Source organism: Leucopleurus acutus, assembly GCF_964270905.1.
Source record: "Leucopleurus acutus genome assembly, chromosome: 5".
In the NCBI taxonomy this organism is placed as follows: Eukaryota; Metazoa; Chordata; class Mammalia; order Artiodactyla; family Delphinidae; genus Leucopleurus; species Leucopleurus acutus.
The window spans coordinates 69,364,969-69,379,050 of record NC_139147.1 but is presented as its reverse complement, the minus strand read 5'-3'; the positions used below and the strand labels follow the sequence as shown (position 1 = coordinate 69,379,050).

Genomic DNA, 14,082 nt, shown 5'->3' with positions numbered 1-14,082 from the left:
TAGGGCCCGATAGGTGCAGGATGTAATTCACATAATGTCAGAGAGCCTTAGAGGTTAGCTTTGTGAAGGACAAATCTAGTTACAGACACTACAGATTAGTAACAGTTAAAGTAAAACTAGGATCGATGAATTCTTTCAGGTCAGTTTATGTTTCTTCTCTCACCTGTTCACTGTTCCCTTTATTTTCCTTGTTATCAAGAGAGGAAAAACCTCATTTCTGTTTTTGTTACAACATGGCAAGGACCCAGGGACTTGTATACACGGTTTCAGGAGCTCTTAAGATGGTAGGGTATTCTGTCTCTGTTTCGTATATGTGTCATCTGTTTAAACACTTGAAAGGTAACATTCTATCATTTTTGGTTTTAATCTGACACAAGTTTTGAGTGAGCTGGGAGCCTGCTAAGGGCCATTTTCAAGGCAAACTACTCAATGTGTGTGCAAATTCAGGTCCATAACCATGGGGGTGCTCTAGAGAGCAGCGTGTGGGCTAGTACAAGTTGACAGGTGGAGAAAACTTCCAAGAGAAAATTTCTGAGGAGAAATTCAGAATTGTTTTTCTGGCTAAACCCGTAGAGATGAAGGACCCAGAAGGGAAGAACAGGAGAATGACTGCAGTACAGAGGGAGGCGCTGCCATCACACCAGCTCTGGGACAAAGGCTGTAGGGGCTTCTTAATGTCAAGCCGAAGAGAAGCCAAAGCCCTCACTGGTGTCTCCAGGTTTGAGGAGCAGGGTTATACCGGTTACTGTAGGCGAATTCATGAGAAAGGTAACAGATAGCACCTGTTGTGTGGGTACCGAACTTCCTCTAAATAAGAGCTTTTCAAAATCTAGTATTGGGTTAATACCAGTTCCTATAAGTGTTGAAACAAGACCACCATCAATTAGCTTTTCTAATGAGGAACACTGTTTTGATAGACAAAATCTAATCAGTTAGAAAAGCTGGTGCGTTTTATTTAATTCCCATAACAACTCCACTTTCCACTTTTGAATTAACTCTGCTTTACAGATGAAGAAAATCGATGCTCAGAGGTCAAGTCACAATAAGCTAGCTAATAGGCAGCAGCTCTAGGCCTCCAGCTGCCTCAGCCCATCTGCTTTCTACTTTGCTGCTCTGGGACCCTGAGAAATCATTTGTTTGATACTTTTGCTTCCCCAGAGCAAGAATTTTATGTTTAAGTTCATGACTAGGAACTGTCTTCAGAAACAGTTTCTGATGAGTCAAAACAGAGCAAACACGGCCAAGGAGGGAAAATTCGGAGGGTCTGTAGGGTCAGAAAGCAATGTTCCCCCCACATCTCTCTCCTTCCTTTTCCCTCAGTCCCTCTTCCATGTCCCTTCTTTCTCCCGCCCTCTCTTCTCTCCTCTCGCTCCTCTTTCCCTTTCTTAAGTCTTGCTACAGCTTAGTCTATGTGGCATCATTTTTACTTGTCAATAAACTGCTTATAAGCATTCTTTTTTTTTTAGTTTATTTATTTTTGGCTACGTTGGGTCTTCATTGCTGTGCACGGGCTCTCTCTAGTTGCGGCGAGCAGAGGCTACTCTTCGTTGCAGTGCAGGGGCTTCTTGCGGTGGCTTCTCTTGTTGCGGAGCACGGGCTCTAGGCGCACGGGCTTCAGTAGCTGTGGCATGTGGGCTCTAGAGCGCAGGCTCAGTAGTTGTGGTGCATGGGCTTAGTTGCTCCGCGGCATGTGGGATCTTCCTGGACCGGGGCTCGAACCCGTGTCCCCTGCATTGGCAGACAGTTCTTAACCACTGCACCACCAGGGAAGTCCCAGCATTCTTAATCTTAGTTCTTGTCTTTCCCACTGGAGGAGAGGCCAGGTCCTTTTCCTTTCTCTCAAAATGGAACAAAGCCCCCAGTACCTGGCTGCTCAGTTCAGCAGCAGAGTTAAGTCAGTGAGTGAGTGGAGAGCCACTGGCCAATTGACCAAGTACCAGAGCAACAGATAAGTCCACTTCAGATCTTTAGTCCTAGGCCAATAAATCGAGGAGGCTTGGCCCATCCTTTATTCCAGAAAGAAGGGCCCCTCTGGGGTTGGTCTCAGCAAAGCAGAGGAAGCACAGGTGTGGGGAAGCCCTGGGGTCTGTCTAGTCTGGCCCCATTTGAGCTGGGTAGCAAGTCTGTCATAGGGTCCCAGGGACTCCTCCCTTGCTATTGGTGTGCCACGGCCAGTGCCTGCCTTCCCCAAATGAAGGAGGCTCAGGTTCCCTGAGGCTCCATGGCCACTGGGAGCCTCTCACCTCAGACCCTGGCCTGCCTTCCCTACCTCAAACCAGGACTGTGCCAGGTGACAGCTAAAGCACAACCCTGGAAGAGACATCTCTAGGAGAATCGGCGACTCTGGGCATGAGCACAGTGACAGAAAGCTCCCAGTGGAATCTAGGCGACTGGCCGTTGTCCTCAGGACAGGAAGGGAAGCATCCAGACCAGGACTCCGTTGGCCATGTCAGCTCTTAGGACAGACCAGCTTCCTTCTCTGAAGGAAGTATATAAAATCAGGGCATGAACATGACTTGATAAATTAAGTAGACTTAATTTCAGTACTATAATAAGAGGGACCAATTCAAATTCTCACAATTTGTTTCATACCCACGAAGACCACTTCAAGGGCATTTACGATCTCTCAAAACTGATCCGTTTTGTGCAAGTAAACCATGTTTCTTTTAAAAAGACTCGTGCACTTGCCCAGGCTCAAGGATATTAAAACCTAGCACATAAAGCCCATTACTAGAGGTAGAAATACAGGCAATATACTCTTACGTCAGCAACCATCAATTACAGTTAAGAATTTTTCTGTAACAACCAAATGGATAATCAAATATTGCAACAACTCAAGTATTACTGAGCAAAGTGCATTTCTACAGTATTCAGTGTTGCTCTTCAGTTTTCTAACTTAAGACAGCCTATGATAACTGGCAGCAAAGAAGGTCTTTGCAATAGACTGCCTCTGCTTGAGAACTTATGGTGTAATATTGCATGCTGCATTTAATATACTATCTAAACATTAAAGATACTCCTAAAATATTTGTTGGTAGACTACGATTAAGACATTACACTACAAAAAAACCTTATGCAGAAGGAAATCCTAACTGACATGCTTCTGCTTTAAATATTGTGAAAACTTTACAGCGGAATGAATTTTCACAGTGGTTAGGTCAAATGCAGTTACATCATAGCCACAGTATGTTTTCCACAATTTAAGGCTTTGGCTGGTTCTTTTATAGTCAGCTTCTTCTGATTCTTCTTCCTCAGCAGTTTCTAGCCAGGTTAGCCACTGATTCACCTGGAACAAAGCCTTGCCTTTCCCTGGAAACTCTTGGGTTCTATCTTCTCTCCAAGCCAAGAAAGCTTCTTCTTCGATAATCCCCATGTCATAGAAGTGAACAAGAAAGAGGAGTAACATGCCTTTCGGGAAGTTGCTGTCGTAGCAGTGCACCTGAAGAGCATAGAGGGCACTAACTCGTAGATCAACGTGATCGTGAAGGAATTTCTACATTACTGGCTTGAAGGAAAGAAGCAGTTGTTTTTCGGAAGGAGCAGAGGAAGAATCTGTTTCATCACTGGGTGGGTTTACTTCACTAGAAATGTACTGTGGGAAGCTAGTCATTGAGATGTGCACAAATCCTTTCTCTACATGAAGTTTGGGAGAGATGTTATCTTTAATCCACTTATATATGGTTTGAGGGGATGGATTCAACTTTATTTGCTTTAACAGTTCCTTCTCCAATTTGAGCCTCAGCTCTTTCTGCTGTAAAAGGAGGGCACAGTCTTCCCTACTTCAGGGGGTGTTGAGGATAAACTGAGAGCTGCAGACATCCTTTAGAATCCTTTAGAATGGTGAGGTGCTGAACTTTGTAAGGAATTATTATAATGTTATCTCAATGGAAGCTGAGACCTTTCAGTTCTCTGCCTGATTAAATGTGAATGTCCGGATTTGGGAGACTTTTCTCATCGTAGTTATTGTCAGGTTGAGTTTGCTCAACCAAAAACAGTCAGTTGGGTTAGGAAAGGCACAAAACATTTATTCCTGTACTTATTATGTGTCAGATGTTCTTGTAGCTGTTTTATGGGTGTTATTTCTTTGAATCATCTGAAAACCCTGCAGTGTTTGTCATGCATTATACTGATGATGTGTGCATTACTTATCACTGTTGCATGATTGTCGGTAACTGATGATAACTGTAGTATTCTTATCAGTTTAGAGGAGAGAACACTGAGGCTTAGGATAGGGAACTTGCTTCAGATCACGCAGCTCAGGCTGTGAGTTCACAGCACCTGTCTCCATCTGTCTCTTCTTGTTTTATCTAAGTCCACACAAGAGTGAGCATAAACTGATACGTGGTCCGTCAGCCACAGATGAGCGAGAAGAAGTTGTGTGTGGCTTTGGAATTAAATGACATACACACGCCTTGCCCTTTTCCCCGGCTTTCCCTGCCCTGCGTTAGCTTTCTGCCTTGTCAAGGATCAAGAATGGGGGTCAGCATAGGACATTTGCCCTCATGGGGAGTTCAGCATGGGCATCACGGGAGGTGGCTGGCTCCCTTGGAAGAGACAACCTCCAGAACACCTTGGCCTTGCAGTCAGGAGACCTGGGGTGAGCTCTAGGTCTGCCTGTCACAGGCTCTGGGACCTTGGGCAACTCCCTTCACCTGAGCACATCCTGGCCTCACTACCAGTAAAGTGGGGCAGTGGGGTTAGCACTGGGGTTTCAGGATTCAAGTTAGGGATGCTTCTCTCAGGTCGCCTAGAGGAAGCTGCTTGTCTCAAGGCTGACATCCTTGTTGGCTCCTGAACCCCAGCGCAGAGTGTAATTGTAGGGGGTTGATTTTCTCACTCTGTGAAGATTCTGGGGAGGTTGAATGCTGGGGATGACTCAGCCACCCACTAGCCCGATTCACCGTAGCTCTAGTCCCGTGTGACCCTGAACGGCAGGTCTGAGAATAGGTTCATTCTGCACATTTCCTCCCAGTCACTTCCCTCTTCTTTCCTTCTTACAGTGGGGCTTTGGGGAGGCAAGAACAGGGTCAGAGGCGATGGGTGACATTGGAACTAAATGCCTGCCAGGAGCAGTTCCCACAGATTCAGGCACTCTCTCTCATCTCTCTCTGAGGGAGTGCAGTGAAATTTTGTTCTCAGATTGCTTTAGATTTACTTTAGATATATCCATGGTATTTTTAAGCAACACATTTGTATTCCTAACAGTATTTCCCTTTAGGTTACATCAAAATGAGTCTGTAATCCTGGGGTGAGGGTCCAGGCTCTGTTTGTTCTTCTTTCGCTGATAAACCCACCAGCTAATTGCGCCCAAGCGGGTAGGTGTGAGTCAGCTCTCGTGCCAGCCTCTCACACCTGCGACTATTGATGTTGGATGGCCAGACAAAGTATTTTCACAGATTATCTCTTTCAAACCCCCAGGTCCTGTGATGATACTATTATTACCCTAAATACAGATGAAGAAGTCGAGCTTTCGAGAGAGACAGTGACTTGCCCAAGACCAGGACCCGGCTTCAGATCCTACATTTCAGTGGCTTTCAGAGAACCAGTGAGCTGCCACCTGGGAGTCAGTGCCCAGGCCACCCTCTCAGGACAGGGAGCTATAGATAGGCATTTAGTCCCCACTGGCTGAGACCCGTAGGGTGGCCTGGTTTTGCCAAAGCCCCAGGCCAGAAAACTGGGCAGTAGGAAGACCCAGGAGACGGTGGGGGTCAAAGAGGAGGTGCACTGGCTTGAAGGAAAGGGAGCTGGAGTTTTTGATGTTTCCACAGCACCTAGGAATAAGAGCCCGTCTGCAGGGAGCTCTGCGAAGCTGGGGACTCTGGCTGAGACAGCAGAGAGGCGGGAACAGGGAGGGCCCTGGACAGGCAAAAACATTTTGTCCTCGAGCCTTCTCAGTCTGTGCAAGACAGGAAATTCCTCAACTCTCCTGAGGCAGCCTGCTTCCCTGGCTACTGCCACTCAGTCAGAGAAAGGAGATCTCTGCATTTCCAATGTTGGGCCCCCGGAGCCCACTCCCGGGGCCTTCTGCCAAGGCCAAGGCTGCCAGGCTGCCCCCTGTCAAAGGCAGTGATGCCAGGGGCTGGGGCAGGATGGCTCTGAGAGCCCATCCTCTGGTCATGGGCCCTGTCTTCCCTTGCACTCTGGCTCCACGCCCTTCACACGGCACGTGCCTTGGGGAAAATTGTCCTCCTACCTACCTGGTCTTCCCAGCCTCTCTCTCTTGCCTCATTCCCAGAAGCCATGCTGGGTGTGCTCTGCAGTGCACCATATTTTGTTTTCGGTGCCAGCAGATAAAAATCTAGTGGCCAGTTTGGAGTTAGGCCTTTCCCAGGTATGGAAAGCACCCTGGAAATGTGTCCTCATGGCTTCAGGCTTCCAGGAGAAGGTCTGGTATGTGTGGCCCTGTGCTAAAAAGAACTCAAAATACCACAGTCCCTCTTCCCCCAAACTTAGAGTTTAACTTAGAGATACCATAGCCTTCTTGGTCCCTACCCCTGCCCCCCTCCCCCAAAGACAAAAATAAGAAGGCTAACAAAGAGTTATTGAAGGTCAAAGCCACCTGGCTCACAGGACGAAGGGCAGGATCAGAGACGGGGCAGCTGGGAGCTTGCCCTGCACGAGGGCCATCCTGTGTGGGAAACAGACACCAGCCCAACCTAACCTTACGGCTCCTTCCCCTGTGCGGCTCACACGAGGCAGGTCAGAGCCCGGCGCAGGGAGGATTCTAAGAATAATGGGAAGCCTATTTGTTAACCGATCTCCCCAGCGAATGGCGTGGGAGTGAGTAGGCCAGCCCCGAACCCAGAGAGCTGTTCTAGTTTTTGTCTTTGTCTAGCCGGTGCACTCCTTCCCCGTCCCAGAGAGAGATTCCGCCACCAACCCCCCTCCCCGTTTTGGTTGTACAACAAACTGCATATATTTATGGTGTTTAATTTGAAGGCTTCACCCATGAAACCTTCACCACAATTTTAAAAAATGAACATCTCCATCATCCCCAAATGCTTCCTTGTTTCCCTTTACAATCCCTCCCCAGAACGCCTGCCCCAAGCAACCTTTCTGTCACTATATTTTGCATTTTCTAGAATTTTATGTAAATGGAATCATCCATTAGGTACTCTTTCTTCGCCTGGCTTCTTTCGTGCAGTGTAATTTTTGTGAGATTTGTCCCTGTCGTAGTGTCTCTCATTAGTGCTGAGTAGTATTCCATTGTACGGGTGTATCATAATTTGTTTATTCATTCACTTGTTGATGGAATATTTGAGTTGTTTCCAGTTTGGGGCCGTTAGGAATAAAACCGCTATGAATGTTTGTGTGCAACTCAAAAATGTATGGATACGTGCTTTCATTTCTCTTGTGTAAATACCCAGGAGTAGAATGAATGGCTCATATGCTTAATGTATGTTTAACTTTTTAAGAAACTGCCAAACTGTCTTTTTTTGTTTTTTTGGTTTTTTTTTTGTGGTATGCGGGCCTCTCTCACTGTTGTGGCCTCTCCCGTTGCGGAGCACAGGCTCCGGACGCGCAGGCTCAGTGGCCATGGCTCACGGGCCTAGCCGCTCCGCGGCCTGTGGGACCTTCCCGGACCGGGACACGAACCCGTGTCCCCTGCATCGGCAGGCGGACTCTCAACCACTGTGCCACCAGGGAAGCCCGCCAAACTGCTTTTAAAAGGCTCTGTACTATTTTACACTCGCACCAGCAGTGTAGGAGAGTTCTAGTTGCCCCACATCCTTGCCAGACCCCAGTACTTAGGTTGATCCGTCTTTAATTTTAGTCATTCTAATTATGTAGCATCTTTGACTTTCCTGAGGTGCTTAAAATCTCAGGAGATGGTAAAGGAGCATCGTGCAGTCATAGAAAACAATGAGGAAGCTCTCCAGTTCTGTCTTATGAGAAACATCAAGATATAGAGTCAGCCCTCATGGGCTCTGCATCTGCGGATTCAACTAACCGCATATCAAAAATATTCGAGAAAAAAAATTTCAGAAAGTTTCAAAACGGGAAACTTGAATTTGCCGCACTGGCCACTCTTTACGTAGCATTTACATCGTATTAGGTATTATAAGTAATCTGGAGATGATTTAAAGTATACAGGAGGATTTTAGGTTTTATGCATTTTATATATGGGACTGGAGCATCTGCTGGTTTTGGTATCTGCAAGGGGTCCTGGTACCAGTACCCTGCAGATACTGAAGGATAGCTGTATTGTTAGATGAAGAAGCAAGATGCCAATCATTGTGTATAGTGTGCTATCATTTTTTTTTAAGAGAAGAAAAATTAAAAAGTATACCTATATGCTATTGTGTGTTATACACATGGACCATCTTTGGCAAGGTGAACAAGGAACTGAAAATCGGTTGCCTCTGGGGAGAGACATTTGGCCAGAGGACAGGGGTAGAAGGGAGATTGTACACATACCCTTTGTACCTTTTGAATTTTATGCTATATGAATGTATCACTTATTCAAAAGATTAAATACAATTTAAGGGGAAAAAAGTCTCATAAGGTGCCAAGTTTTGGCTCCCCCACTCCCAGCCTCCATCCCCTGGAAGTGCTCCTGGGGAGCCAGAGCCTAGGTTGGACATGGCCCTACAGAGGCCTCATCCTTTCCTGCTGTGAGGCAAGAGCACTGTCGTACCACACAGGGAAATGGGCACACCTTGTTCCTAGGCATCTCCAGGGCCTCCCGAGCTCCTTATCTGGCAGCGGTCAGTTTCTGGTGGGAACCTGAGCCCCAACACATTCATGTGCTGAGTGCTCATTTCGTCTGTGTCTGCGGAATGAATGAGTGACTGTTCACCCCACATTCTTTTGCCATGCAGAAAAGAAGAGTGACGAGAAGAGTGAGTACCTCCTGCCCACGGCCTCCAGCAAGCCCATTGCGCCCCTCTTCCTGCAAGGCCTCTCTGATCTCAGAGTCATGGACGGGAGCCAGGTCACCATGACAGTCCAGGTGTCAGGTCTGTCCCTGCATCTCTGTCCCCGGGGTATACGTGAAAACGGGCATGGTTGCAACATGGGCTTTGCTTCCCGCCATCCTGCTCAGATCACTGTCTACCAGAAAGGCAGCCTAGGACTGTCAGTCAGTGGGCCCAAAGAAGTGGAGCCTCTTGGTCCCTCTCTTCTGCTTTCTCTGGGCTGGATTTTCTGGATTCGAGGTTAAGTGGTCCAGGGAAGAAGATGGCCATGCTAGAGAGGTGAGGGATTAACTGAGAACGTAGTATGGCCAATGTAGCTGGAAGATTGTGAACACAGGCCCAAAACCAGATGATGTGAGAACTTTCTAACCCTTGGAAGGTAAGTCTCAGTTGCTCTATTCAAATGTTAAGGTGAGAAGATAGAACAGGGGTCCTTCTCAAATGGGTGGGGTGACACGAGTGTGGGATGAACAGCCCAGTGAGAGATTTTACTGTTTTTGCTAGAAGCCGGCAAGCGAAGCCTGCGGAATATCCTGGGACAGACTTACTGACGCAGACTCATGCTGGCCTCTGATCAGTCCCGCAACAGCCTGGAGGTCCTTTCTGGTTTTTCAGTTCCTTTTGAGTTGCAGAAGCGATAAAGATGAGTTGGGAGAGAACCCATGGGCTCACCCTTTTAGGGATCCTAGGATGAACTCCCTGCTCCCGAAGGCTGAAGGCAGTCCCGGGACAATGCAGGCAGAGGCCGGGTCCCCTCCCCTGCACATACTCCTCGAGTTGATAGAAATCAGAGGCACCCTGCACCTGGCCTCCAGACACGTGCTGGCTACCCCATCAGAGAGAGATGGCGGTCTCCTCTGTCCTTGAAAGAGCTTGATACCACACAGCCTCCCTCAGCAGCCGTTCCCGGGGATTTGCTCCCCTGGAAGCAGAGTGCAATGGCTCAGCTCTTTCTGCAGAGGAAACCCTCACAGGTGGCCATTGTTTTATGCCCAAACAAATGGCTAGAAGCTACCTGGGGAAGTAGACTAGTAAAAGTGAAAATGCTCTCCACCATGAGCTGGGTTTAGAAAGCCTGGTACCCATCGGGAAAGCCTGGTACCCATCTTCACCCCTGGACAACATTTGTATGGTAGCAAAATGAAGTGCTAAGGGAGCTTTCCCTTGGTGAAGACTGACAAGGGAGTTTCTGTGACGTCCCCATGGCGTTGCCTGGGCATGTACACAAGGTGTGAGGTGTGCACAGCAGGAAACAGTGTGGAACCCACTGATCCAGCTACCACTCAGCATTATCAAGCAGTTTGAATTCTAATTTTAAAAACCATTCTTCTAGGTTTCCTCTTTTATCTCTGAAGTAATATTTTTCACTTCTGGATTCTTCCTGGTTTCCCCAAATCCGTTGTTAAGTAATTACAATGAACATGCATTGAGTACTTTCTTTGTGCCAGATGCTATTCTAATCAGTGTTTCTAGTGGGCTGCTAAGGTATTCATTTATTTAATCCTCCCAGTGAACCTTTGAGATAGATAGGGTTAGAATATGTTATGGATGGGAAAACTTATGCAATACAACGTCACAGTATTAAGTAGAGTTGCTGCACAGCCCAGGGAAGCACCTCCCTGACGAGCTCCCCTGCCTCTCCTCCCCGTTCAGGGAACCCACCCCCTGAGGTCATCTGGCTTCACAACGGGAATGAGATCCAGGAGTCAGAGGACTTCCACTTTGAACAGAGAGGCACTCAGCACAGCCTTTGTATCCAGGAAGTGTTCCCGGAGGACACGGGCACTTACACCTGTGAAGCCTGGAACAGCGCAGGAGAGGTCCGCACCCAGGCCATGCTCACAGTGCAAGGTGAGGCTGCCCCGCTGACCAGTGGCGGGCAGGGGCAGGGGCAGGGAGGCTTTGCTGCCATGGTCTCTCCAAAGGTGATTTGGAGGCGAGAAAAGCACGTGAGTCTACTTTGTCCCCACCACGGACCCCACGCTCCCTGGGTCCCACCCCAGCCCCAGTGGCAGCTCCCCATCCTACATCTAAGGCTGTGGCTGAGTGGGTCCTCCTCTCCCTACCTTCTGAAGCTCCTGCCCTCTCTGGGGTACTGGTGTCAAGCTTCGGAGAGTGCTGGGAGAGATATCTCCTAACACACTAACACTTTGGCAGTGACAGATGAGTTACGGCCTATGATGGTCCTAGCCTTTAGAGAACCCATATTTAAGGGGAGAGACAAATTAAGCACGCATGAAGCAAGTGACAACCCTTAGTCATACACATGTCATGCAGATCATTGGCACCTATCCCAGTGCCCCTGTACCTTCTGGACAACCTCCCCATGCTTTGGATATACAAATTCATGTTAATATTATCCTGTGAGAAGTAACCAAGACAGATTTGCCATGAGAAGGATGTGCTCTACCTGTATGTTCAATAAAAGTGATTTCTGGACAAGCTGTTCTTTGGGTAACACTCTGTCTTCCAACCTTCACTGCCATGGAGAGTTGAGTGAATGCTCTCTGCTGAAAGGCCTCCCTCTCTAACTCAATCCTTTGCTAACTTCAGAGCCTCAGGATGGCATCCAGCCCTGGTTCATCAGCAAGCCCCGCTCAGTGACAGCCTGCCTGGGCCAGAGTGTCCTCATCTCCTGTGCCATAGCTGGGGACCCCTTCCCCACTGTGCACTGGCTCCGGGACGGCAAAGCCCTCTCCACAGACACTGGCCACTTCGAGGTGCTACAGAATGAGGACGTGTTCACCCTGGTTCTAAAGAACGTGCAGCCCTGGCATGCCGGCCAGTATGAGATCCTGCTCAAGTGAGTCTGCATGACCTGCCAACCTCCTTTAACCCCTACCCCCCAAATTCCTACCTCCCGGCAAAGTCCCTACCTGGGACTGGGAAGCCGGAGGAATCACAAAGTAACGTGGGGTTGGGCTTCAAGGTAAAGAGGCTGCAGGACTGGTGCTTCTGCCTTTGTTTTTTCCACTTCAATACAACAGAGGTGCACTGAGAGCCTTCTCCTCTGAGCTCAGTTCCCCAGAGTCCTCTGTCTTATTACATCCTGGCTTTTGTTCCCCCATTATTTGGTATATGAAGACTAGGAAGGAGGGAAGATGGATTCAAATTGGAAAAGCAGCAGGATCGAAGGAATGTATTCATTATCTATTGCAGAGTAACAAATTACCCCATACATAGCAGCTTCAGACAACAAACAATTATACTCTCATAGTTTGTATGGGTCAGGAATTTGAAGCTGCTTAGCTAGATGAGTTTGGGCTCAGGGTTTTACCTGAGGTTTCAGTGAAGATGTCAGCAGGGGCTGCTGTCTCTGAAGGCTCGACTGAGCCTGCAGGGTCCACATCTATGATGGCTCACTCACAGGGCTGTTGGCAGGAGGCCTCAGCTCCTGGCTGTGTGGACCTCTCCCTAGGGCTGCTTGAGTGTCTTCATGACATGGCAGCTGGCTTCCCCAGAGTTGGTGGTCCAAGAGAGAGAACTAGTTGGAACTTGCAGTGTCTCGTATGACCTATCCTTGGAAGTCACACACCATTAGTCCTGCTACACTCTCTTTGCAAGAAGTGAGTCGCTAAGTACAACCCATACTCCCGCGGAGGGGAATTAAGTTCCACCTCTTGGAGAAAGGAGTATCAAAGAATTTGTAGACATTTAAAACCACTGCAGGGACGTTAACTCTCCCCATTCCTTCTTCCTCCCTTTCAAGGTCTTTCTAGGGAACATGGGAAGGTAAGCTCCACGAAGGCACACTGCCGTGTTCCCAGTGCCTAGAACAGTATCTGCCCGTAGTCAGCATTTGGTAACTATTTGTTACATGAATGTGATCCAGAAATGTTCTTCTACCTTTAAAATGTTCTAACTCTTAAAATTCCATGCCAACCCTGGGTTGACAGAGACAGAACGCCAGCCCCTAGGGTTGGTATTAGCACTGAAGAAGAGCACTTGTCTGCCCCTGGGCTCTGCAAACAGGTTGTGCCGCGTCCTGAAGATGGCTGAACTGCTCTGGCTCAGGTGCCTGGCCACTTTGCAAGGGGCTTGCTCTCCTGGATCAATCATTTCCCTGTGCTGAGCCCATCATGTTCAAGTCTCTGAGCTCTGTAGCAATATGGCAAAGCTACTGCCAGGACGGAGCACTGTTCCTACCGTAATGACAAAACCCAGCGTGTGCTCCGTCTGCTTGGGTCCTTTCTGGGCATGTGCTTTATATTTGCATCGTTAGCTTTTGCTGCACAACAGATCATCCCAAGACTTAGTGACTTTTAAGAAAATACCCATTTATTATTCATTGGGCATCTTTGGATCTGCTAGGGAATTCTACTTAGCTGGGCAAAGCTCAGCAAACCTCAGCTGAGCTAATGACATGTCTGTGGTCAGCTGATGAGATGTTCATGGGCTGACTGGTCATCCTACCACCATCAGCAGGATGCTGAGAACACATCAACGGCCTTTGCCTCGTGTCTGAACCGTTTATTATCAGGAAGGCCGATCTGCCTCCAAAATGGAGAGAAGGTCGTTCCTTCTTCCTCTAGGCCAGTACAAACAGTGGAAACTGATGGTATGTTAGAATAGAGCTTGTCTGTATGAAAGGAGTGGTGCTTTGAGATAATACTCATGTAATCAAGCTAGACATCCTAAAAGAGATGAGGTTTTTGTGGGATTCTGGGGCAAATGAGTAAAGTCTCGTTGGATAGGCTGAGCACGAGAGGGTAGGAAGGAACAAAGCAAGGCCGTGGGAAGTCTGCCAGGCCAGAGTGGAGGGTTGCACTGGGAGGTCAGCAGGCAGACTGTCTGGGCCCAGCTGGGGACAGTCATAAAACTTAGACTGTCCTAGCTGGAAGGGACTTCAGAAGTTATCTAGCCACCTCCTTGTTTAATAATGGGGGAAGCTGAGGCCTCAGGGTCACGGCCACCCAAAGGTGAGTAGCAGAGCCTAGACTGGAAGCCTAGCTCTGTCTTTAAATCAGATGCTCCTCCATTCGTTGTTTCAGTGCACTGGGAACTTGGGAAGCCTGGGACATCGCACTAGGGTCCCCACACGTGCAGCCCTTGCCCCTTTTCCCTCCCCAGAGTCCAGCCTCTTCATTCCTTTGGGAGGCTGCTGCCCTGGCCTTGGCTTTGTCCCCAGTGAGAAGGAGCCAGTCTGCGGAAAGTTGCCCTGGGG

General features: G+C 48.3%; 1 protein-coding gene across 1 annotated transcript in view; it reads left to right on the top strand.

Annotated features, from left to right (window-relative positions):
- The window catches only part of MYLK (myosin light chain kinase), a 185,406-nt gene that overhangs the window by 86,582 nt on the left and 84,742 nt on the right, over positions 1-14,082 (top strand). The window contains exons 12-15 of the mRNA XM_082839581.1: positions 574-768; positions 8,823-8,960; positions 10,572-10,769; positions 11,472-11,721. Of these exons, the coding sequence (XP_082695707.1) occupies positions 574-768; positions 8,823-8,960; positions 10,572-10,769; positions 11,472-11,721 (781 nt within the window). The remainder of the gene's footprint in view (positions 1-573; positions 769-8,822; positions 8,961-10,571; positions 10,770-11,471; positions 11,722-14,082) is intronic.